This window comes from Coregonus lavaretus, assembly GCF_964263955.1.
Source record: "Coregonus lavaretus genome assembly, chromosome: 13".
NCBI lineage: Eukaryota > Metazoa > Chordata > Actinopteri > Salmoniformes > Salmonidae > Coregonus > Coregonus lavaretus.
Genome location: NC_140000.1, coordinates 42,339,344 through 42,363,199, shown reverse-complemented (window position 1 = coordinate 42,363,199; position 23,856 = coordinate 42,339,344). Strand labels below are relative to the sequence as shown.

General features: G+C 44.8%; 1 protein-coding gene across 1 annotated transcript in view; it reads right to left on the bottom strand.

Moving 5' to 3' along the window:
* Positions 1-18,949: 18,949 nt before the first annotated feature.
* The window catches only part of LOC311140831 (death domain-containing protein CRADD-like), a 29,761-nt gene continuing 24,854 nt past the window's right edge, over positions 18,950-23,856 (bottom strand). Inside the window, exon 2 of the mRNA XM_084176082.1 lies at positions 18,950-20,882. Within this exon, the coding sequence (XP_084032208.1) occupies positions 20,587-20,882 (296 nt within the window). The 3' untranslated portion in view covers positions 18,950-20,586. The remainder of the gene's footprint in view (positions 20,883-23,856) is intronic.

Sequence of the window (23,856 nt, the reverse complement as noted above, 5' to 3'; positions counted from 1 at the left end):
GGGAGGCTCCATAACATTAGATGATAAATGTGCCTTTGTGAGAAAGGAATCCTTAATGGGCTGTTTCCCACGCAGTAAACTGTTCAGAGTTTACAGTAAGGCAGCCTTCATGATACATCACACTTGTCTTCGGCTGTGTGATTTCATACGGCCTTGAATCTGTACTCTACTAGGACCCTTTTCACACTATCATAAAGACCTGAACCGTACCATGCTGGCTCAGAGAGTTTCTTTTCACAATGACCTTTCCTGCACTGTTCCAGCAACTATGGTGGATGTTTAACTAGGCCAGCACAGTACAGCTCGGTACCCATACAGCTGCAACCCAAAGCCAGTCTGGCTATCCACCAGCCCTCACAACCACCCCCCCACACTTTTGTAATTTCCAATACCTATCCACCCAGCCATGGAGCGATGCAGTCACCACGGCAACAGTAATGACCACATCCTGGGACTCTCCCTTTGTGGAAAGATCAATACGGGAACGATTGCCTCGTTCTGAGATTCCAAGGAGTTTTCAAATGTTTTTTTCATTCTAGTGCTGTTCTAGGAAGTTGTCGACCATCACAGTGTCTGAAATGGAACATCGATTAGAGTAGCTGTCCAGGTTAGGCTAGACACACACACACACACACACACACACACACACACACACACACACACACACACACACACGCACACACACACAGGCCTTGGCCTAAAGATCTGTTCACCCATGTGACAGATGTAGCCTACTCTCCCAGTTTACCATAAAAAACGTTATTATAATATACATAGGCTTACATTGAGATCCTAATTAATCACCTGTTTAACTGTGATGATAGGCCTTATATGTGAGAGAGATAACATTAGGTCTGCAACATTAGCCAATTTTTTTTCAAATGAAACTCTTATCCACTATTCCCTTTGTAGGCTACATGTATTTCCAGCACAAACCAGGGCCTGAATGAGTGAATCACAAAGGACACTTTGAAATTGATCTCAGATGATGCAGGTTCCTTCCAGTCCTAATGGCCTATTTCATAGCCAGGGCAGACTACACATTTCAAGGCACTTAACAGTAGTTATAGCCCACCTTATAAAGTGTTACTTTCTGTGACGAAACGAACGTAATACAGGAACAGCATTGCACTGTAATGGGAATTGTAAGCTATTGTGAAACTCAATCAATGGATTCCAACCAATGTCTGGGCCTAAGACAGCTCATTAGGCATCCAATCAGCGCTCCTGACTGAGACGTTATGTGGCGGTGGTTATGTCATAATTACATATTCCACAGGACTAATCCTGCGGGTCACCTCACAGAAAGGCCAGTGAGGTATGGATTCATCAGTGGGCCACTTACAATCCCCCAGTAGCTCCAGATTTCCATATGGCGTTCCCAGTTCAGGGAACTCAGCCGGGGGAAGGAGGTCCGTCGGCAGCCAGGGCAGCATGGGTCCAGCCTCCTCCTAAGAGAGAGAGCGAGAAGACAACTCTCACCCCGACCCAGTGGAGAAATCCCTCTGCTTAGAGACAGCTGCTTCCAATAACTCCACATAAATAATAAATAAATAATTAGTCATTTAGCAGACGCTCTTATCCAGAGCGACTTACAGGAGCAATTAGGGTTAAGTGCCTTGCTCAAGGGCACATCGACAGATTTTTCACCTAGTCGGCTCGGGGATTAGAACCAGCGACCTTTCGGTTACTGGCACAACGCTCTTAACCACTAAGCTACCTGCCGCCCCACATAATACCTGTAATTTGCCCATGGGGCTGAGGCAGGCTGGGGTAGGCCTATGCTGCTTCTGAGAATAAGGGCTACTGGTCAATTCTTTCTCTTCCTTTTCTTGCTTCTCTGCTGCCGTATTTCACACACACACACACACACACACACACACACACACACACACACACCTTCTCCCCTGCTGTAAGTGCACTGCCTCAAAATTGACCTTCTTCAGATGCTCTGAGGTTAGGGTTTCTATAAATTCTGAGCTGTGTGACCCACTGACACACAGCATCAACAATAGATCTCCTCCAGTTACAAAATCTGTAAATGAGTGTGTGTGTGTGTTGTGTGTTTGTGGATGTTGGTGTGTGGTCTCATGCATTTGTCACCTTTGCATAAGTTTGGATTTGTGTGTGTGATCGTTCTTGTCTGAGTGTGTGTGAGGATGTTATTTATGTACAGTACTGTATGCTGTGTGAGAGAATGCAGGATCAATTATGCATATGAGCCCGTCAGTCAATGTGTGTGTGTGTGTGTGTTAGTTCATGCGAGGTGGAAATGTGGGAGTGTAAAACAGTGCTCTCTGAGACGTGGTTCTCCCTGTGGTGTGTGTTGTCAAGTTTAAGAGCTCACTAAGAGATTCCCTTCTTCCTCACGCTATGGCACTATATGGAATATTCTCTTCTTGTATAATTCACCCCTTTCCTATTTCAATCAGAAAACACAGGCATGACACAACATACAATTGAGAAGAAATAGATACTACTAATACCTGGCTAATGTGCTTGTCTGTGTTTTTGTAGCCTATGCTAAGTGCAATGTATAGCGTACACACTAGACTACTAATACTCTTACCCAGGGGATAGGGATTCTTTATAATTATATATATTTTTGCCCCCTTTTTTGATCTTGTCTCATCACTGCAACTCCCCAACGTGCTCGGGAGGCGAAGGTCGAGTCACGCGTCCTCCGAAACATGACCTGCCAAACTGCACTTCTTAACACCCGTCTGCTTAACCTGGAAGCCAGCCGCACCAATATATCTGAGGAAAAACTGTTCACCTCATGACCGAGGTCTGCCTGCAGGCGCCCAGCCCGCCACAAGGAGTCGCTAGAGCGCAATGAGCCAAGTAAAGCCCCCCTGGCCAAACCCTCCCCTAACCCGGACGACGCTGGGCCAATTGTGCGCTGCCCTATGGGACTCCCAATCACGGCCAGTTGTGATACCGCCCGGGATCAAACCCGGGTCTGTAGTGATGCCTCTAGTGCCTTAGACCGCTGCGCCACTCGGGAGGCCCTCTTTATAATACTCTTATTAGTGTTTAGTATCATGGCGTACCCTATCATCGACCCCCACCCACATGGGAGAACCAGAGGATTGGACTGAGGATTGTCACCATCTGTCACGCTCTGTGAAGATAGGGTGTGTTTGGGTGTAGCCTAAACAACAAATTCATAGATACTAATACACATTCTTGGGACTGTTGTGGTCGCACAGACTTAACTGGGCCATGCAGATTCCAGGAGAACATTTTAAGAGAAAATAAAAAAAAGAATGTAATTGAATTGGGACTGTAAAACTGAGTTTTGTATTTATCCGAAGGCAAGCACACTTATCAGGAGTCGTCTGTACTGCACAATCAACCGAACTCATTCAGCTGGATCACTAATCTGATAGTAGTTAATCTGAGTCTTTTCCAGATACAGAAGGAACTCTTCCCTGAAACCTATCAGGATAATAAAACGTGAGTTGGAAAGCTGACTAATTCGGAGAAAACATACCGTTGGGATTTAAACAGAGGAGGACGTAATTGCACGCTGAGCCAACCGTGTCTAACACACAGCCACTGTTCTCTTCCTCCCTCTATTCATCCCCCTCTCTCTTTTCCCTTTTCCCTCGGGGTCAGGGAATCAGGCCAGGAGCCGACAGACGCACCAATTAAAGCGAGAGCTTGTCTGGAAGCCAACAAACAGGTTTTTACTGACGTCCAATTTAAATCTCAATAAATCTCACCTCATAGGCTTAGATCCTTCAGAGCCCGCGATCCTCTGAACAGGGAGAGAAAGGAAGGAGTGGGAAGAAGGCATGCTTGAGTCTGCCTTGTACACAAAGAACAGAAGGAAAGAGAGAGAAAGAAGGGAAAGGTTTGGAAGAACAATGGGGTTGGTGAATGCCAAAACCAAGACACATGAAGTGGAGGGAAAGTGGGAAGGAGACAGAGGATATGAAAGTGATTAGGAAGAGAGAGAGAACATGAGGGAAGGGAGAGACAGGGCGACAGGAAAGAGAACACAGTATGAACCGATTCATGACTGGCCAAACTCACATCCAGCATTAATATATTGTTTATCTCTAAAAGGGAGGAGAAAGAGAGGGCAGGGGGAAAAGGAGGGAGGGTAATCTCTGTGTCCCATCTCAGTGAAATCCACTGCCACATACTGCATAGGGAAAGCCTTATGGTATCAGGTACCTCAACATGGCCCGGGTCCATCTAACCTAGTTCAGGCTAGCCACTCATCTACAGGGAATTAGCCTAGGTACATTTAAATACACTACTTGATATGGGTCTGGCATCATCAGAGGCGTCATGCACAAGATATCACATTTGGTCATCCATGCCTGTGAAAAAAGTAGGTGCAGTGTGCCTACCGGGAATCATTATATGGCAACAGTACATGTGATTACGCTATAGGTTCAGTTACAGTATGCATTTGGCATCACCATCGCAACTAACGCACATCACATGTAAACATACCTGGCTAATGCGCTTGACTGTGTTTCTGTGTACACACTAGACTACCAATACTCTTACCCAGGGGATAGGGATTCTTCATAATAAATACTCTTATTAGTGTTTAGTGTCATGGTGTACCCTATCATTGAACCCCACAAGGCACAGAGAGAGACAGGATTGGACTGAGGATTGTCACCGATTGTCTGTCTGTCTCTGTGAGGTTAGGGTATGTGTGTGATTGTGATGTGTGTATACGTAAATGATGCAAATGTATGAGTGTATTTGTGTGTGTGTGGGTGGTTGAAAATACATGGAATCATGTATGATTTAATATGTGTCTCTCAGAGTGTGTGATTTAATTACTGTGTGTGTATGTCCTAGCTGAAGCGCGGCCTGTGGATGGATTCTGGCTGGCTGGCACTTTGCCACTTTCCTCTAATCAGGCTTCTGGGAAAGCCGTTTCCAGGCGCTGACTGAGGCATTCTGGGAAGCGGTCGCTAGGTAATCCCACTGAAATTCCTCCCGTGATCGCTGGCCTCCTTCAGCACCGTAAGGAGACACCCTCTCCTGGCCTGGGTTAATCAACAAGACAGCGATGTGTGTATGTCTGCATGTATGAGAGGTAGTGCAGGTGTGTTTCGCTCTGTACTGTTCTCTTTTTATGAGCGTTTTATGTGAATGCGAGTGGGTGTGTTGGAGGTCAAGTGGGTCCAAATGCGTGTGTGTATCTGTGTGAAAGAGAAAGTGTGTGTGTGTGTGTGTATGTACAGTATGTATGTATATGTGAGGGAGTGAGTATTTAAGAGACACTGTAGCATTGATGCACACAGAGTTTTACTGGGAAGGCAGATGCTCTTCTGGGAAACTGGGGTTGCGGTGGCGTGGTACCAGAAAACAAGCTTTGAAGACAAAACAAGAATTCATTTACATCTATTCTGCTGCTTCTCTTCGAGATCTAGTCTGCGCTAAAAACGAGTTTCTCCCCGTCCATTTTGTGTGCCTTTGTAAATCCACGAGGCAACATGACTGAAATTACTGCATTATTTGTTTATGTAAACAGACACAACAAAGCAAATATTCATCTCCGTTTTTTGGGCATACGCTCGGTCATATGGCCCGAGGTATTGTACAGACTGAGTGTGCTTACTGCTTGTTAAACACATGAGATCTGAAGAGGTGTTGCATAATATTTCTACTAAATCCTTCACCCCTCCCCCTCTTCTTTGTCCTCTCCCTCTTTTTCCTTGTACTTCCTGGGTTGGGAGGTTTTAAATATAGCCTACAGCTTTGAACAGATTAGAATGAATATCCGCTCAAACAAACCCAGTCCCCTCTATGTGTGTTTGGTTATTGTATGACTGCTGATAAACCATTGTGAATTGTATCCACCATATACGATGAAAAGATAATTGAACTCTAGACTTCATTCAGGCCTTGTGTGTGGAGTAGGGGTGGGGAGGTGCATAAATCATGACGATAATCTCCAACACGTCTAACGTATAGAAAATAATACGGTGTCAGTGGACGACTATGATTTAGACGGTGATTTAGTACAGAGTGCATACCAGCGGGAGCCGCAGTCGTAGACTGATATACAGCCGTGCTACTGAGGGAGGGACGCGTAATGGAGGGAGTGGATGAGTTCTTCAGAGATGGAAGATATGGTCCAGGAAAGAATGCTGGGCTCACACAAACACACGTCCCCATGGTGGGGTGACTAGAGCTAGGTATTCAGTAGTAAAGGAATGGGTTGTGGGGTGAGGCACACCCTTAAAACCACACACCAAACCGACACTCCGATCAGCCAGTCTCATCCAGAACTGACACACATACACGCTTTACCCAGAACGGAGAGACACACGCACATAGCTGAGTGTGTGTATTGTGTATGAATGAAGCTTACAAAGCGTCTCTTCATGAGGTACTGTATTTGATATTTGTCCAGTTGCTGAACTGCACCTTGCAGTGTAAAGCAAACAGAAGTGTGAACAGGTGCTTAGAGAAGAGCAACGTTGGCGTCCATGTGAGTAGCAAAAAGTTGTGTCGAAACTTCACTCTGGACATTTGCCATGCTCTACAATTTGAGCCGGTTAAGTTATCTTGTTTGTTTTTGAGCCGGTTCTGGTTACACACACACAGATACTCTCACTTTTCCTCTCCCTCTTGGTTCGGGTCTTATTTCCTGTTATTCTAGAGCTCCCTGTTGTTTTCTCTCTGATTACAGGGTGGGAGAACTAAGGTTTCTCTCCTCAGCTTCGTAAGTGTGGCCTCTGTGTGTGGATAGCTGACACAACTGATCCAGAGTACGTGGATGTGTTTCAGTGTGTGTGGGTGCCACATCATTTTCCTCTCTGTGAAAGGACCTTTGATACCCGTTGAAGCTTGTGTCCTCACATGAACTCACACGAAATCCCCGTCAATAAACACATCAAGGCCAAGTTCTAACTTGAGATTAGGGACAGTTTGAAATGTACTGGGGTCGGGGGGCTGGTCCAAAATAGGGGACGGTTGTCTAACTTTTTTTTTGCATTTGGGAGGGTAGTGCACTTTTTCCCTGATACACATTAACCATTTTTTCAGGTTATATTATTTAATGTCTTCCATATAGAAACATTTCCTCATCTGCTTGCATGCGCCTCCCCTATCAAGGTGTTTTGATACTTCCCTTATGCACTACGCTTTTCCACGCGCTTACTATATGACAGGTCAATATGGTCGACCAGTCAACTGTCTATCCTGCCCTCTAACCATAGTGACAATAGTGGTAGGTGGATCGTTGGTCCAGATCTGCAATACACACAAAAAAAAAATTTATGCACGCACGACTGTAAGTCGCTTTGGATAAAAGCGTCTGCTAAATGGCTTATTATTATTATTATTAACTAGCAATCATACCACACATACAGTGCCTTCGGAAAGTATTCAGACCCCTAGACTTTTTCCACATTTTGTTACGTTACAGCCTTATTCTGAAATTGATTAAATTGCTATTTTTCCTCATCAAGAAATGATTGCTAATTTATTAAAAATAAAAAAATGGAAATATCATATTTTCATAAGTATTCAGACCCTTTACTCAGTACTTTGTTGAAGCACCTTTGGCAGCGATTACAGCCTCGGGTCTTCTTGGGTATGACGCTACAAGCTTGGCACACCTGTATTTGGGGAGTTTCTCCCATTCTGTTCTGTCAGGTTGGATTGGGAGCATTGCTGCACAGCTATTTTCGGGTTCAAGTCCGGGCTCTGGCTGGGACACTCAAGGACATTCAGAGACTTGTCCCGAAGCCACTCCTGCGTTGTCTTGGCTGTGTGCTTAGGGTTGTTGTCCTGTTGGAAGGTGAACATTCGCCCCAGTCTGAGGTTCTGAGCGCTCTGGAGCAGGTTTTCATCAAGGATCTCCCTGTACTTTGCTCCGTTCATCTTTGCCTCGATCTTGACTAGTCTCCCAGTCCCAGCCGCTGAAAAACATCCCCACAGCATGATGCTGCCACCACCATGCTTCACCGTAGGGATGGTGCCAGGTTTCCTCCAGACGTGACGCTTGGCATTCAGGCCAAAGAGTTCAATCTTGGTTTCATCAGTCTAGAGAATCTTGTTTGTCATGGTTTGAGAGTCTTTAGGTGCATTTTGGGAAACTCCAAGTGGGCTGTCATGTGCCTTTTACTGATGAGTGGCTTCCGTCTGGTCACTACCATAAAGGCCTGATTGGTGGAGTGCCGCAGAGATGGTTGTCCTTCTGGAAGGTTCTCCCATCTCCACAGAGGAACTCTAGAGCTCTGTCAGAGTGACCATCAGGTTCTTGGTCACCTACCTGACCAAGACCCTTCTCCCCCGATTGCTCAGTTTGGCCGGGTTGGCCAGCTCTAGGAAGAGTCTTGGTGGTTCCAAACTTCTTCCATTTAAGAATGATGGAGGCCACTGTGTTCTTGGGGACCGTCAATGCTGCAGAAATGTTTTGGTACCCTTCCCCAGATCTGTGCCTCGACACAATCCTGTCTCGGAGCTCTACGGACAATTCCTTCGACTTCATGGCTTGGTTTTTGCTCTAACATGCGCTGTCAACTGTGGGACCTTATATAGACAGGTGTGGCCACTTTAATAATGGAACACTAGTCACTCTGATAATGTTTAAATATTTTTGCTTTACTCATCTCATATGTATATACTGTATTCTATTGTACTGTATTTTAGTCTATGCCACTCCGACATTGCTTATCCTAATATTTCTAATATTTATATATTCCTTAATTCAATTTTTTTTACTTTTAGGTTTTGTGTGTTGTGTGTATTGTTGTGAATTGTTAGATATACTGCACTGTTGGAGCTAGAAACACAAGCATTTTGCTACACCCGCAATAACATCTGCTAAACATGTGTATGTGACAAATAACATTTGATTTGATTTGTGTGCCTTTCCAAATCATGTCCAATCAATTGAATTTACCACAGGTGGACTCCAATCAAGTTGTAGAAACATCTCAAGGATGATCAATGGAAACAGCATGCACCTGAACTCAATTTTGAGTCTCATAGCAAAGGGTCTGAATACTTAAGTAAATAAGGTATTTCTGTTTTTAATTTTTTTAATACATTTGCAAAAAATATAGAAAACCTGTTTTCGCTTTGTCATTATTGGGTATTGTGTGTAGAGTGCTGAGGATTTTATTTTATTTAATCCATTTTTGAATAAGGCTGTAACGTAACAAAATGTGGACAAAGTCAAGGGGTCTAAATACTTTCCGAAGGCTCTGTAAAATCATTCAAATCTGAACCAATTTTCTATATAAATACACAAGGTAGAGGAATTGCGGATAGGCAGCATAGGCCAGGTGCTTCATTGCGCATAAAAGAACAGTGAAGACACGCAGCTCAAAAAGCTCCCCTATTGATCTTGTTTAGGGACCATAAAATGATCCTACCTAGACTACCCTACAACACCACAATCCAATGAATAAATTGCATTAGTGAGTACAGTTGAGTAAAATTATACTCTAGGCTATAAAGTGCAGTGAAAATTATATTTGTCATATGGTTCTCTCTGCTACCGTATGGCAAGCGGTAGCGATGCACCAAGTCTGGAACCAACAGGACCCTGGCCTGAACAGCTTTTACCCCCAAGATTGCTAAATATACTGAACAAAAATATAAACGCAACATGTAAAGTGCTGGTCCCATGTTTCATGAGCTGAAATAAACGATCCAAGGAATTTTCCATACGCACAAAAAGCTTATATCTCTCAAATTTTGTGAATAGATTTGTTTACATCACTGTTAGTGAGCATTTTATCCTTCGTCAAGATAATCCATCCACCTGACAGGTGTGGCATATCAAGAAGCTGATTAAACAGCACGATCATTGCACAGGTGCACCTTGTGCTGGGGACAATAAAAGGCCACTCTAAAATGTGCAGTTTTGTCACACAACACAATGCCACAGATGTCTCAAGTTTTGAGGGAGCGTGCAATTGGCCTGCTGACTGCAGGAATGTCCACCAAAGCTGTTACCAGAGAATTGAATGTTCATTTCTCTACCATAAGCTGCCTCCAACGTCGTTTTAGAGAATTTGGCAGTACGTCCAACTGGCCTCACAACCGCCGACCACGTGTATTCACACCAGCCCAGGACCTCCACATCTGGCTTCTTCACCTGCGGGATCGTCAGGAGGGGGAGCTGAGGAGTATTTCTGTCTGTAATAAAGCCCTTTTGAGGGGAAAAACTCATTCTGATTGGCTGGGCCTGGCTCCCCAGTGGGTTGGCCTGGCTCCCAAGAGGGTGGGCCTATGCCCTCCCAGGCCCACCCATGGCTGCGCCCCTGCCCAGTCATGGGAAATCCCTAGATTAGGGCTTAATTTATTCATTTAAATTGACTGATTTCCTTATATGAACTGTAACTCAGCAAAATCTTTGAAATTGTTGCGTTTATTTTTGTTCAGTATAGTTAGTTAAATAGTTAATCAAATAGATACCTGGACTATGTGCATTGACCCCTTTTGCACAAACTTTGACTCATATATGCTGCTGCTACGGTTCACTATCGGTCACTTTATTCCTAGTTATATGTACATATCTACCTCAATTTCCTCATTCCCCTGCACATCGATTTGGTACTGGTACCCGTGTGGCTCAGTTGGTAGAGCATGGTGCTTGCAACGCCAGGGTTGTGGGTTCGATTCCCACAGGGGACCAGAACAGGAAAAAGCAAAACATAAATAAAAATGTATGCACTCACTACTGTAAATTGCTCTGGATAAGAGCGTCTGCTAAATGACTAAAACGTACCCCTTGTATATAGCCAAGTTATCGTCACTCATTGTGTATCTATTATTACGGGTATTACTTTTCTATTATTTCTCTATTTTCTTTATCTGCATTGTTGGGAAGGGGCAGTAAGTAAACATTTCAGTTTTAGTCAACACCTGTTGTTTACAAAGCATGTGACAAATATTTTTTTTTTGATTTGATTGATTTGAATTATGGTGCAAAAGTCCTGTTATTTGAATGTTTCATTCCATTTGGATCTGTTGTGGGTCTACTCTCAAAAGACTATAGAAAGGCACAGTAGTATTTTTGCTTCTGATACTGATGCGCTGTCTGTTGCCGATCATCATTCTAGAATAGGTCTATGTGGGTGGCGCTCTGCTCCCAGCATGCCCAGCTATTCAGGAAAGCTTAACACGCATTCTGCCTCATTTCCAATCAGAGCGGCTATTCCTCGATCTAGAACCTAACGTTCAATATAGCCTAAATATTTGTCACTTAACTTTGAAAATTTATTACCTTTTGTGTGGCATAAACACAACTAGTCAAAATGTTTTAATCTGATTAGGCTACTTCAAAAGTCTCCTGTAGACTACCTGCTCACGTTCATCCTCTCCACTCAAATATAATTCCAGCATCCAAACTGCGAAACGACAATTCGATTAATCTGTTACAAAACACCAGAAAGTTTAATGACATTCAGAGACTGTCAAACCAAGCCTTCAATTCTGAGTAGGGAGGGATGCATTGGAACTGATTGACATACTCTACTTGATTGTGGTGTTGAAAACACAAACCATGATGAGCACTCAGTCAGTAAACAGTATGCAGTTATGCGTTGCTTATTGGTAATGTGTGGTGTATTGGCACAGAAACCTGTTGGTGGAAAATGTGTTGAATTCATTATATAATTATAAACTGGGTGGTTCGAGCCTTGAATGCTGATTGGCTGAAAGACGTGTTATATGAGACCGTATACCACAGGTATGACAAAACATTACTTTTTACTGTTGTTCTTACGTTGGTAAGCAGTTTATAACAGCAATAAGGCACCTCGGGGTTTGTCGTATATGGCAAATATACCACGGCTAAGGGCTGTATTCAGGCACTCTGCGTTGCATCGTACTTAAGAACAGCCCTTAGCCGTGGTATATTGGTCATATACCACACCCCTCGTGCCTTATTGCTTAAATATAGCATACAAATGTTGAAAATCTGATTTCCTCCTAGCTGATCGTTGTCTGCAGCCGGCTCTGATCGTAATATAATGATACAGGCAGGGAGTGAGCTCGTCCGTGGTGATCGGCGAACCCTCAATCTTCTGTCCCGTTAGCCCTGCGTGGCATCGACCGTCTCACAAAACCATGCTGAAGTGGTAAAGTCGATATCCACATATACACTGCTCAAAAAAATAAAGGGAACACTTAAACAACACAATGTAACTCCAAGTCAAATCACACTTCTGTGAAATCAAACTGTCCACTTAGGAAGCAACACTGATTGACAATACATTTCACATGCTGTTGTGCAAATGGAATAGACAACAGGTGGAAATTATAGGCAATTAGCAAGACACCCCCAATAAAGGACTGGTTTTGCAGGTGGTGACCACAGACCACTTCTCAGTTCCTATGCTTCCTGACTGATGTTTTGGTCACTTTTGAATGCTGGCGGTGCTTTCACTCTAGTGGTAGCATGAGACGGAGTCTACAACCCACACAAGTGGCTCAGGTAGTGCAGCTCATCCAGGATGGCACATCAATGCGAGCTGTGGCAAGAAGGTTTGCTGTGTCTGTCAGCGTAGTGTCCAGAGCATGGAGGCGCTACCAGGAGACAGGCCAGTACATCAGGAGACGTGGAGGAGGCTGTAGGAGGGCAACAACCCAGCAGCAGGACTGCTACCTCCGCCTTTGTGCAAGGAGGAGCAAGAGGAGCACTGCCAGAGCCCTGCAAAATGACCTCCAGCAGGCCACAAATGTGCATGTGTCTGCTCAAACGGTCAGAAACAGACTCCATAAGGGTGGTATGAGGGCCCGACGTCCACAGGTGGGGGTTGTGCTTACAGCCCAACACCGTGCAGGACGTTTGGCATTTGCCAGAGAACACCAAGATTGGCAAATTCGCCACTGGCGCCCTGTGCTCTTCACAGATGAAAGCAGGTTCACACTGAGCACGTGACAGACTTGACAGAGTCTGGAGACGCCGTGGAGAACGTTCTGCTGCCTGCAACATCCTCCAGCATGACCGGTTTGGCGGTGGGTCAGTCATGGTGTGGTGTGGCATTTCTTTGGGGGGCCGCACAGCCCTCCATACTTCTTTCTCCCCTCTCTCTCCAGATAAAATCTTGCGACTAGTGACTGCAGGCCGCCCAACAACCTGCCCGCTTGACCCCATCCCCTCCTCTCTTCTCCAGACCATCTCCGGTGACCTTCTCCCCTACCTCACCTCGCTGATCAACTCATCCTTGACTGCTGGCCATGTCCCTTCCATCTTCAAGAGAGCGAGAGTTGCACCCCTTCTCAAAAAACCAACACTCGATCCCACTGATGTCAACAACTACAGACCAGTATCCCTTCTTTCTTTTCTTTCCAAAACTATTGAGCGTGCCGTCTTTAGCCAACTCTCTTGCTATCTCTCTCAGAATGACCTTGATCCAAACCAGTCAGGTTTCAGGACTGGTCGTTCAACTGAGACTGCTCTTCTCTGTGTCACGGAGGCTCTCCGCACTGCTAAAGCTAACTCTCTCTCCTCTGCTCTTGTCCTTCTAGACCTGTCTGCTGCCTTTGATACTGTGAACCATCAGATCCTCCTCTCCACCCTCTCCGAGCTGGGCATCTCCGGCGCGGCTCACTCCTGGATTGCGTCCTACCTGACCGGTCGCTCCTACCAAGTGGCGTGGCGAGAAGCTGTCTCCGCACCACGTGCTCTCACCACTGGTGTCCCCCAGGGCTCAGTTCTAGGCCCTCTCCTTTTCTCCCTATACACCAAGTCACTTGGCTCTGTCATATCCTCACATGGCCTCTCCTATCATTGCTACGCTGACGATACACAACTAATCTTCTCCTTTCCCCCTTCTGATAACCAGGTGGCGAATCGCATCTCTGCATGTCTGGCCGACATATCAGTATGGATGACGGATCACCACCTCAAGCTGAACCCTGGCAAGACGGAGCTGCTCTTCCTCCCGGGGAAGGACTGCCCGTTCCATGATCTCGCCATCACGGTTGACAACTCCGTTGTGTCCTCCTCCCAGAGTGCGAAGAGCCTTGGCGTGACCCTGGACAACACCCTGTCGTTCTCCGCTAACATCAAGGCGGTGACCCGATCCTGCAGGTTCATGCTCTACAACATTCGGAGAGTACGACCCTGCCTTACACAGGAAGCGGCACAGGTCCTAATCCAGGCACTTGTCATCTCCCGTCTGGATTACTGCAACTCGCTGTTGGCTGGGCTCCCTGCCTGTGCCATTAAACCCCTACAACTCATCCAGAATGCCGCAGCCCGTCTGGTGTTCAACCTTCCCAAGTTCTCTCACGTCACCCCCCTCCTCCGCACACTCCACTGGCTTCCAGTTGAAGCTCGCATCCGTTACAAGACCATGGTGCTTGCCTATGGAGCAGTGAGGGGAACGGCACCTCCGTACCTTCAGGCTCTGATCAGTCCCTACACCCAAACGAGGGCATTGCGTTCATCCACCTCTGGCCTGCTGGCTCCCCTTCCTCTGCGGAAGCATAGTTCCCGCTCAGCCCAGTCAAAACTGTTCGCTGCTCTGGCACCCCAATGGTGGAACAAGCTCCCTCACGACGCCAGGACAGCGGAGTCACTCACCACCTTCCGGAGACATTTGAAACCCCACCTCTTTAAGGAACACCTGGGATAGGATAAAGTAATCCTTCTACCCCCCCCCCCAAAAAAAATAAAAATAAATAAAATAATAATAATAATAATAATTGTAAAGTGGTTATCCCACTGGCTATAGGGTGAATGCACCAATTTGTAAGTCGCTCTGGATAAGAGCGTCTGCTAAATGACGTAAATGTGCCCTTGAGCAAGGCACTTAACCCTAATTGCTCCTGTAAGTCGCTCTGGATAAGAGCGTCTGCTAAATGACTAAAATGTAAATGTAAATGTAATGTGCTCGCCAGAGGTAGCCTGACTGCCATTAGGTACCGAGATGAGATCCTCAGACCCCTTGTGAGACCATATGCTGGTGCGGTTGGCCCTGGGTTCCTCCTAATGCAAGGCAATGCTAGACCTCATGTGGCTCGAGTGTGTCAGCAGTTCCTGCAAGAGGAAGGCATTGATGCTATGGACTGGCCCGCCTGTTCCCCAGACCTGAATCCAATTGAGCACATCTGGAACATCATGTCTCGCTCCATCCACCAACGCCACGTTGCACCACAGACTGTCCAGGAGTTGGCGGATGCTTTAGTCCAGGTCTGGGAAGAGATCCCTCAGGAGACCATCCGCCACCTCATCAGGAGCATGCCCAGGCGTTGTAGGGAGGTCATACAGGCACGTGGAAGCCACAAACACTACTGAGCCTCATTTTGACTTGTTTTAAGGACATTACATCAAAGTTGGATCAGCCTGTAGTGTGGTTTTCCACTTTAATTTTGAGGGTGACTCCAAATCCAGACCTCCACGGGTTGATACATTTGATTTCCATTGATCATTTTTGTTTGATTTTGTTGTCAGCACATTCAACTATGTAAAGAAAAAAGTATTTAATAAGATTATTTCATTCATTCAGATCTAGGATGTGTTATTTTAGTGTTCCCTTTATTTTGTTTGAGCAGTGTATAAACTCAGGGTTGCTACAGTTTTTATTCATGGTGGTATTTTTTTGTTGTTGAGTATTTTATGAGGGGGGAGGGTGCGCATTATTTTTTTTTTTTACAGTACATTGGGGCCGGTCATGTGAAAATATTTGTAACATTGGGGATGGAGTTGAATTTTTGGCTCCTCGAGTTGCAAGAAGATATGCCTCCCCTCCCCCCACCCGCCCCCCGCCCCAGTACATTTCGAACTCTCCCTTAGCACGCACAATTCACATTTCCTAACATCTTGTTGATAGTTGTATAATTCAGTTACTCTTTCAATCAGATCTCCTCCCCTCCTCTCTCGTAGAAGGTGGATATAGGACAGTAAGATTTCTTCAGCCCTCCCACCCTACCCTCAGGGATACAAACGGCATTCAATACGAGACTTGAACCTTTAAATCACATTTATTTACAGTACCTTTCACATATGGGCCACAACACCCTTCAGAAATGCACTAAAGACTAAATTGTAGTAACCTGCTCGTGCGGCGTTGTGACAATAGCAACCAAAACGACTTCCATTATTTAACACCCCCCACATTATCTAACAACTCCCCCACAGAGAGTTTCCCAACATCCCTCCTCCTGTTCCCTCTGCACTGACAAAAAAGTAAGAGGCAAAATGCTCGGCTGGAGTGATGATGTCACAGAGTGCAGTGTTCCTAAGAGCATCCGGGAATGTCCCTGGCCTGGAATGCCCTTGGATAGGTCAGAGGTCACTGTGGCTTTGTCTCAACCAACCAACCAGGAGAGAAATTTACGCTCTGGGCACGTGGTTCATGGCCTGTGATCCTCTCAGGGGACAGAGGCTGAGAGGGGTCTCTGACCTTCGCCTCCACAGCCACCACTCACCAACTAGACCAGCAGATAGGGGAGTGTGAAAGAGAAAGGGAGGGTGGAAAAAGATGGGGGTTGGATGTAGATATCTCAAGACAAGGACTGCCACACAACTGGGTCGTAGTCATTAGGGCACACCAAAAAACAAGTGTTTATTATTTGACATGTTCAGGGAGGTAGTCCCTCCCACTTTCAGTTTGTTGTCTTCCGTCTGGTGCCTAATAAATATGAAGGCAGCGGTAGGTAGTCTTTCCTCTCCCCCTCTAGCCTTGCTCAGTGACTAGTGTTTTGTAAAAAAAAAGTCAGAGTACATAAAGTTTGATTGATTTGACTGCTGTCTAGCTGCAGTCACTGCACCCTACCTGTGCTAGCCTAGTTTCCCTGGCTCTGTTTCTGGGCCAGCCCAGTCATTTTACTAAAACAGATGTGTAAAAAGCCCTGCAGCGAGGTGTGTTAGTGTACGTATGAGAGTCCACTAGTCCAAGACGGCACTTGAGTTGTACTTTAACGCTTTCCCAGGAACACAGGCTTTTCATTCACAAAAATATATAAAATGTAACTAAGACACACATTTTGTGCATGTGGCTGTGCTAAGAATTACCTTTAGCCTATTATAAATTAGCCTCTTATGAATTCTACTAGCATTGGCCGAGGCGCAGACAGAACTCACACGTTACGCATGTCAGAGAAGAAAGTGTTCTTAAAATGTTCTTACATTACTTACAGAATTTGTTTGGCACTAACCTTGCTGTCATAAACAGAGTATGGTTTTTGTTTTTACAACTGTAAACATTTGCAAATGAAACATCTTGAGAAATGGCCCTACATTTTAAGAAATGGCCCTACATGTCAACATGACATCAAGACCAATAAAGCACTAAATAAAAACAAGGCAATCATGTAGTAACCAAAAAGGTGTTAAACAAATCAAAATATATTTTAGATTCTTCAAAGTAGCCACCTTTTGCGTTGATGACAGCTTTGCACACTCTTGGCATTCTCACAACGAGCTTCACGAGGAATGCTTTTCCAACAGTCTTGAAGGAGCTCCCACATATGCTAAGCACTTGTTGGCTGCTTTTCCTTCACTCTGCGGTCCAACTCATCCCAAACCATCTCAGTTGAGGTCAGGTGATTGTGGAGGCCAGGTCATCTGATACAGCACTCCATCACTCTCCATCTTGGTCAAATAGCCCTTACACAGCCTGGAGGTGTGTTTTGGGTCATTGTCCTGTTGAAAAACAAATGATAGTCCCACTAAGCGCAAACCAGATGGGATGGTGTATCGCTGTAGAATGCTGTGGTAGCCATGCTGGTTAAGTGTGCCTTGAATTCTAAATAATTCACAGACAGTGTCACCGGCAAAGCACCCCCACACCTCCTCCTCCATGCTTCACGGTGGGAACCACACATGCAGAGATCATCCGTTCACCTACTCTGCGTCTCACAAAGACACGGCGGTTGGAACCAACAATCTCACATTTGGACATAGGACTGATGTCCACTGGTCTAATGTCATTTGCTCATGTTTCTTGGCCCAAGCAAGTCTCTTCTTATTATTGGTGTCCTTTAGTAGTGGTTTCTTTGCAGCAATTCGACCATGAAGACCTGATTCACAAAGTATCCTCTGAACAGTTCATGTTGAGATGTGTCTGTTACTTGAACTCTGTGAAGCATTTATTTGGGCTGCAATTTCGGAGGCTGGTAACTCTAATGAACTTATCCTCTGCAGCAGAGGTAACTCTGGGTCTTCCTTTCCTGTGGCGGTCCTCATGAGAGCCATTTTCATCGTAACGCTTGATGGTTTTTGTGACTGCACTTGAAGAAACTTTAAAAGTTCTTGAAATTTTCCGGATTGACTGACCTACATGTCTTAAAGTAATGATGGACCGTCATTTCTCTTTGCTTATTTGAGCTGTTCTTGCCATAATATGGACTTGGTATTTTACCAAATAGGGCTATCTTCTGTATAGCACCCCTACCTTGTCACAACATAACTGATTGTCTCAAACGCATTAAGGAAAGAAATTCCACAAATTAACTTTTAACAAGGCACACCTGTTAATTAAAATGCATTCCAGGTGACCACCTCATGAAGCTGGTTGAGTGAATGCCAAGAGTGTGCAAAGCTGTCATCAAGGTAAAGTGTGGCTACTTTGAATAATCTCAAATATAAAATATATTTTGATTTGTTTAACACTTTTTTTGGTTACTACATGATTCCATATGTGTTATTTCATAGTTGTGATGTCTTCATTACTATTCTACAATGTAGAAAAGAGTGAAAATAAAGAAAAACCCTGGAATGAGTAGGTGTGTCCAAAACTTTTGACTGGTACTGTAGTTCATGTACAAACTCCTCTAATTCCAGCGGCACTTTAAAAAAACGTGGACAAATCCTGGAGAGTGCTTGTTGGGCATGCAGCCTTGACCTTGTTGAGGCATTTCAGTTTGATAAAAACTGAGTGCAGCGCTGCTTAACTATTGTTGCTGGCCATAAATGTCCCTGATTCATTGTGATGTAATGTTACAACAATCTGTTGTGAAAATAAGACTAGATTTATTGGACATGAAAGAAGAAGAAAATACTATCATTTAATTTTGTTTTCCACAGAGTGAATGTCGCAATGCCATCGTGTTTGTTTACTTTTCAGGGTCTGAGTCACTGAGAAAAGGCGTGTTTTTAGGAGTGTGTGTTTGTGTCTAGGCCTGCTTTTTCTAATCTTACAATAACAAATCAGTGTCCTCTGTCCTTGTACCTCCAGTCTGGCGTCAATCACGATCAACAGATATGAGAACAATCCATAACATTCAGTATCAAGTCTAGTGATCATCAACCAGTACACAAAAGAGTTTCCCAAATAAAACACTGGAAATCATGTGTATTACAGAAAAGGGAAAACATATAAATATGCTAAGCATTCTGTTAATTACTCCTAACTGAATTTTAACTTAATTCATCTTAACATTTCCCTATTACAACATACACACACACACAAACACAAACAGGGCCAGGCCAATGACACATCTGCCTCAGGGTTTCCGTTAGCCGGTAATAGCCGGCTTTTGGCCTATAAAAAAATAGAAAAGCTGATAAATAAAATTGGCCCTTGCCAATTGTCCGGGAGAAGAAAAAATCCCATTGCGAAATAATTATTTTTAGCCTATTCATTGATGGAAATACCAGTCGATGGAAATACATTTGACTGGTCATATTTATCGTTCTATAGGTGATTTTGCATAATTGAGCGGAATTAAATTGGCAAATGTGTAGGCTACAGTATATTTGTTACAGTATATTAGTTATGTATCTTATATATCACACCCGTACAGCATACAGATACAGAACCTTTGAGCGGAAAATCTGTCACAGTGCGAGAGCTGCTGCTGCGCATCACACACCCTGGAGGCAGTAGGCTATGCATTTTGTTTTAATACACATTATGAGGCATGGCTTACCTTTCTTCAAAGTAGCCTATTAGATCTCTCTTTCTACATTTCTAATGGACATTTTCATCTCTGTCGCATGAAACCGCTCAAGTGTGGTGCCCTTTTGACAACTGTGTTTTCCCGCTAATTGCATTATGGAACGCACATTCGTGAGTAGCCTACTGGCTTGTGCGCATTGCTGTGCTTATAATGTTAAGAAATAATCGTTTATCAACATTTTAAGCTAAACGTTCTGTTCTGTTGCATCAGACTCATTGCTTTTTTAAGTTTTTCTTTAATGTAGCCTAGGCCTACTGGTTGTATGAATTTGGGCTCTGTCTTCTCACAACTATCCCAGAGTCTGTTTGGAATAGATTATTTCTCGACAAGCTGACCAATGGAATAGGTAAACTTTTCTACTATGGGGGATAGTTGATGGACAGGCTAGTGATTTTGCTGTTAGTTACTCGTCTTGTTGGCTGAGGAAAAGTAAATGTGGACAGTTATTCTATCTTCATTGTTGCATCCTCGACTTGCATGTTCTGTTAATATGAATTATCATAATCTAAATGTGATTTCTGTCATTCTGAGCACCGTGGGTGGACACCCTAATCAGGTTACGCACCCAATGCATATGGGTCCGGCAGATTTATCAAATGTCTGGTGAATTAAAAATGTTGCCGGTCAAATGTCCGGCGCCACATTTTCCTAATGGAAATCCTAGTCTGGCTGAGCTAATGGCAGTCATCCAATTAGGATTTCATCCATGAGCCATAGTCTCCTCTCCTCTCACTGGAACACCTCATCCAGGGTAGAGGGGTGGACATCAGCGGCCTGTAGGCTTTGGAGCAGCCTGTGGACTGTAGCGCTCCTCCCCTGGCTCTGCCTCCACTGGATCAGCCCCGCTAGCACTTTCCCATGCAAGCTCAGAGGGTGGTCAGCATGGCAACGGTACAGCGCCCCCGTCGAGAGGCCCAGGTCGAGGAGAACCGACTCCCACTCCGAACCGAGACGGGACGCCAGCCGGGACAACTGTCTGTCGGACGGGACTGCCCGGAGCGTCACCTCTGGTATGTTCCACTCATCTTTGGAAGGGAAGGAGGGAAAGGTGGTGGATATGCATGGAAAGAGGGAAACACAGAGAAAAGAGATGGGAGGAAGAGCGAGGTGGAGGGAGAGATGGGTAGAGGGAGCGAGAGAGAGAGAGACAGTTTATCAATTTCCATTTAAGAAAAACATGTCCCTGATACATTGTGATGTAATGTTACAACAATATGTTGTGAAAATAAGACTAGATGTTATGTAATTCCATGTCCATTTATTTGATAAGAAAGAAGAAGAAAAATACTACCAGTTCATTTGTTTTCCACAGAGTGAATGTCGCAATACCATCGTGTTTGTTTACTTTTCAGGGTCTGAGTGACTGAGAAAAGGCGTGTTTTTAGGAGTGTGTTAGTGTGTAGGCCTGTATGTTTTAGAAATCTGCTTGTCTGATAATGACCTCCATTTAGGAGAGAGAGAACAAGAGCGTGAGATAGGCCTAGAAAATGAGAGAAAGAGAGGAAAAAAACTGAGCGATATAGTGAGAGATATTGAAATGGAGAGCAGTGTTTTTTTATCTGAACATAACAGTGTTGCGTAACAGAGGTGGGCAGACCAGGAACACTTAGCAGGCGTTCCTGGAAACCACTTTTTATAATAGAGTCAGACCAAAACCACATCAAATACCAGGTCATCTGGCTAAGAGGCTGAGAGGAGGTGGGGAGATGCAGAGCTATGTAATTACACACATTCTTTTATCTGCAACAAGTTAAGTCTCTGGTGGGAAAATGTGCATATTGTTTTTATGCAGATTCTAGAATATTCATCAAATCAGACATCAATTGGATGGAAACCTAGCTTGGAAACCACAGTTTTGAGTATCCAAAATCAATCTCTCTCTCCCTCTCTCTGGTTGAAGGGAATGGGATATCGTAGATGTGGCTTGAGCGCCGCAGTCGACTCGCCTCAAAATACAGTCAGTAGTATGTCACCTATGGATGGTCTTCTTGCCCAGCCGGTAAGGGGCTGTGGGTTGTAGAGCAACCGTCCTTGGAGAGGGTATCAAAGGGTGCACATACGGAGGTGACTGGGTTTGCATGGTAAACAAACATGCTTTGGGGACAGGTGTATATCATGCATTGTATGTATGTATAGAGCAGGTCAAGGTCAAGCCATATCCGTTCAGTTCAGCAGGTATGGTGGAACCAAGGACACAGATGGATGTGTGGCTATTATGAGAAGGTGTATGGTCAGTGAGTTTGGGGCAGTATGGTGAGTAAATAGCCTAACAGTTCTCTCCTCCGCACCCTATTCCTCTTCCCCCGCTCTCCTCCCTGCTTAGGCCTACAGTGAGGGAAAAAAGTATTTGATCCCCTGCTGATTTTGTAAGTTTGCCCACTGACAAAGACATGATCAGTCTATAATTTTAATGGTAGGTTTATTTTAACAGTGAGAGACAGAATAACAACCAAAAAATCCAGAAAAACGCATGTCAAAAATGTTATAAATTGATTTGCATTTTAATGAGGGAAATAAGTATTTGACCCCTCTGCAAAACATGACTTAGTACTTGGTGGCAAAACCCTTGTTGGCAATCACAGAGGTCAGATGTTTCTTGTAGTTGGCCACCAGGTTTGCACACATCCCAGGAGGGATTTTGTTCCACTCCTCTTTGCAGATCTTCTCCAAGTCATTAAGATTTCGAGGTTGACGTTTGACAACTCGAACCTTCAGCTCCCTCCACAGATTTTCTATGGGATTAAGGTCTGGAGACTGGCTAGGCCACTCCAGGACCTTAAATGTGCTTCTTCTTGAGCCACTCCTTTGTTGCCTTGGCCGTGTGTTTTGGGTCATTGTCATGCTGGAATACCCATCCATAACCCATTTTCAATGCCCTGGCTGAGGGAAGGAGGTTCTCATCCAAGATTTGACGGTACATGGCCCTGTCCATCGTCCCTTTGATGCAGTGAAGTTGTCCTGTCCCCTTAGCAGAAAAACACCCCCAAAGCATAATGTTTCCACCTCCATGTTTGACGGTGGGGATGGTGTTCTTGGGGTCATAGGCAGCATTCCTCCTCCTCCAAACACGGCGAGTTGAGTAGATGCCAAAGAGCTCGATTTTGGTCTCATCTGACCACAACACTTTCATCCAGTTCTCCTCTGACTCATTCAGCAAATTTCAGACGGCCCTGTATATGTGCTTTCTTGAGCAGGGGGACCTTGCGGGCGCTGCAGGATTTCAGTCCTTCACGGCGTAGTGTGTTACCAATTGTTTTCTTGGTGACTATGGGCCCAGCTGCCTTGAGATCATTGACAAGATCCTCCCGTGTAGTTCTGGGCTGATTCCTCACCGTTCTCATGATCATTGCAACTCAACGAGGTGAGATCTTGCATGGAGCCCCAGGCCGAGGGAGATTTACAGTTTTTTTGTGTTTCTTCCATTTGCGAATAATCGCACCAACTGTTGTCACCTTCTCACCAAGCTGCTTGGCGATGGTTTTGTAGCCCATTCCAGCCTTGTGTAGGTCTACAATCTTGTCCCTGACATCCTTGGAGAGCTCTTTGGTCTTGGCCATGGTGGAGAGTTTGGAATCTGATTGATTGATTGCTTCTGTGGACACGTGTCTTTTATACAGGTAACAAACTGAGATTAGGAGCACTCCCTTTAAGAGTGTGCTCCTAATCTCAGCTCGTTACCTGTATAAAAGACACTTGGGAGCCAGAAATCTTTCTGATTGAGAAGGGGTCAAATACTTATTTCCCTCATTAAAATGCAAATCAATTTATAACATTTCTGACATGCGTTTTTCTGGATTTTTTTGTTGTTATTCTGTCTCTCACTGTTCAAATAAACCTACCATTAAAATTATAGACTGATCATGTCTTCGTCAGTGGGCAAACGTACAAAATCAGCAGGGGATCAAATACTTTTTTCCCTCACTGTATATCCCCAAATCCCTCCATCCCTCCCTACCACTACTCCCTTTGCCTTGCTCTCCCTCCCTTCTCTTCCACAAT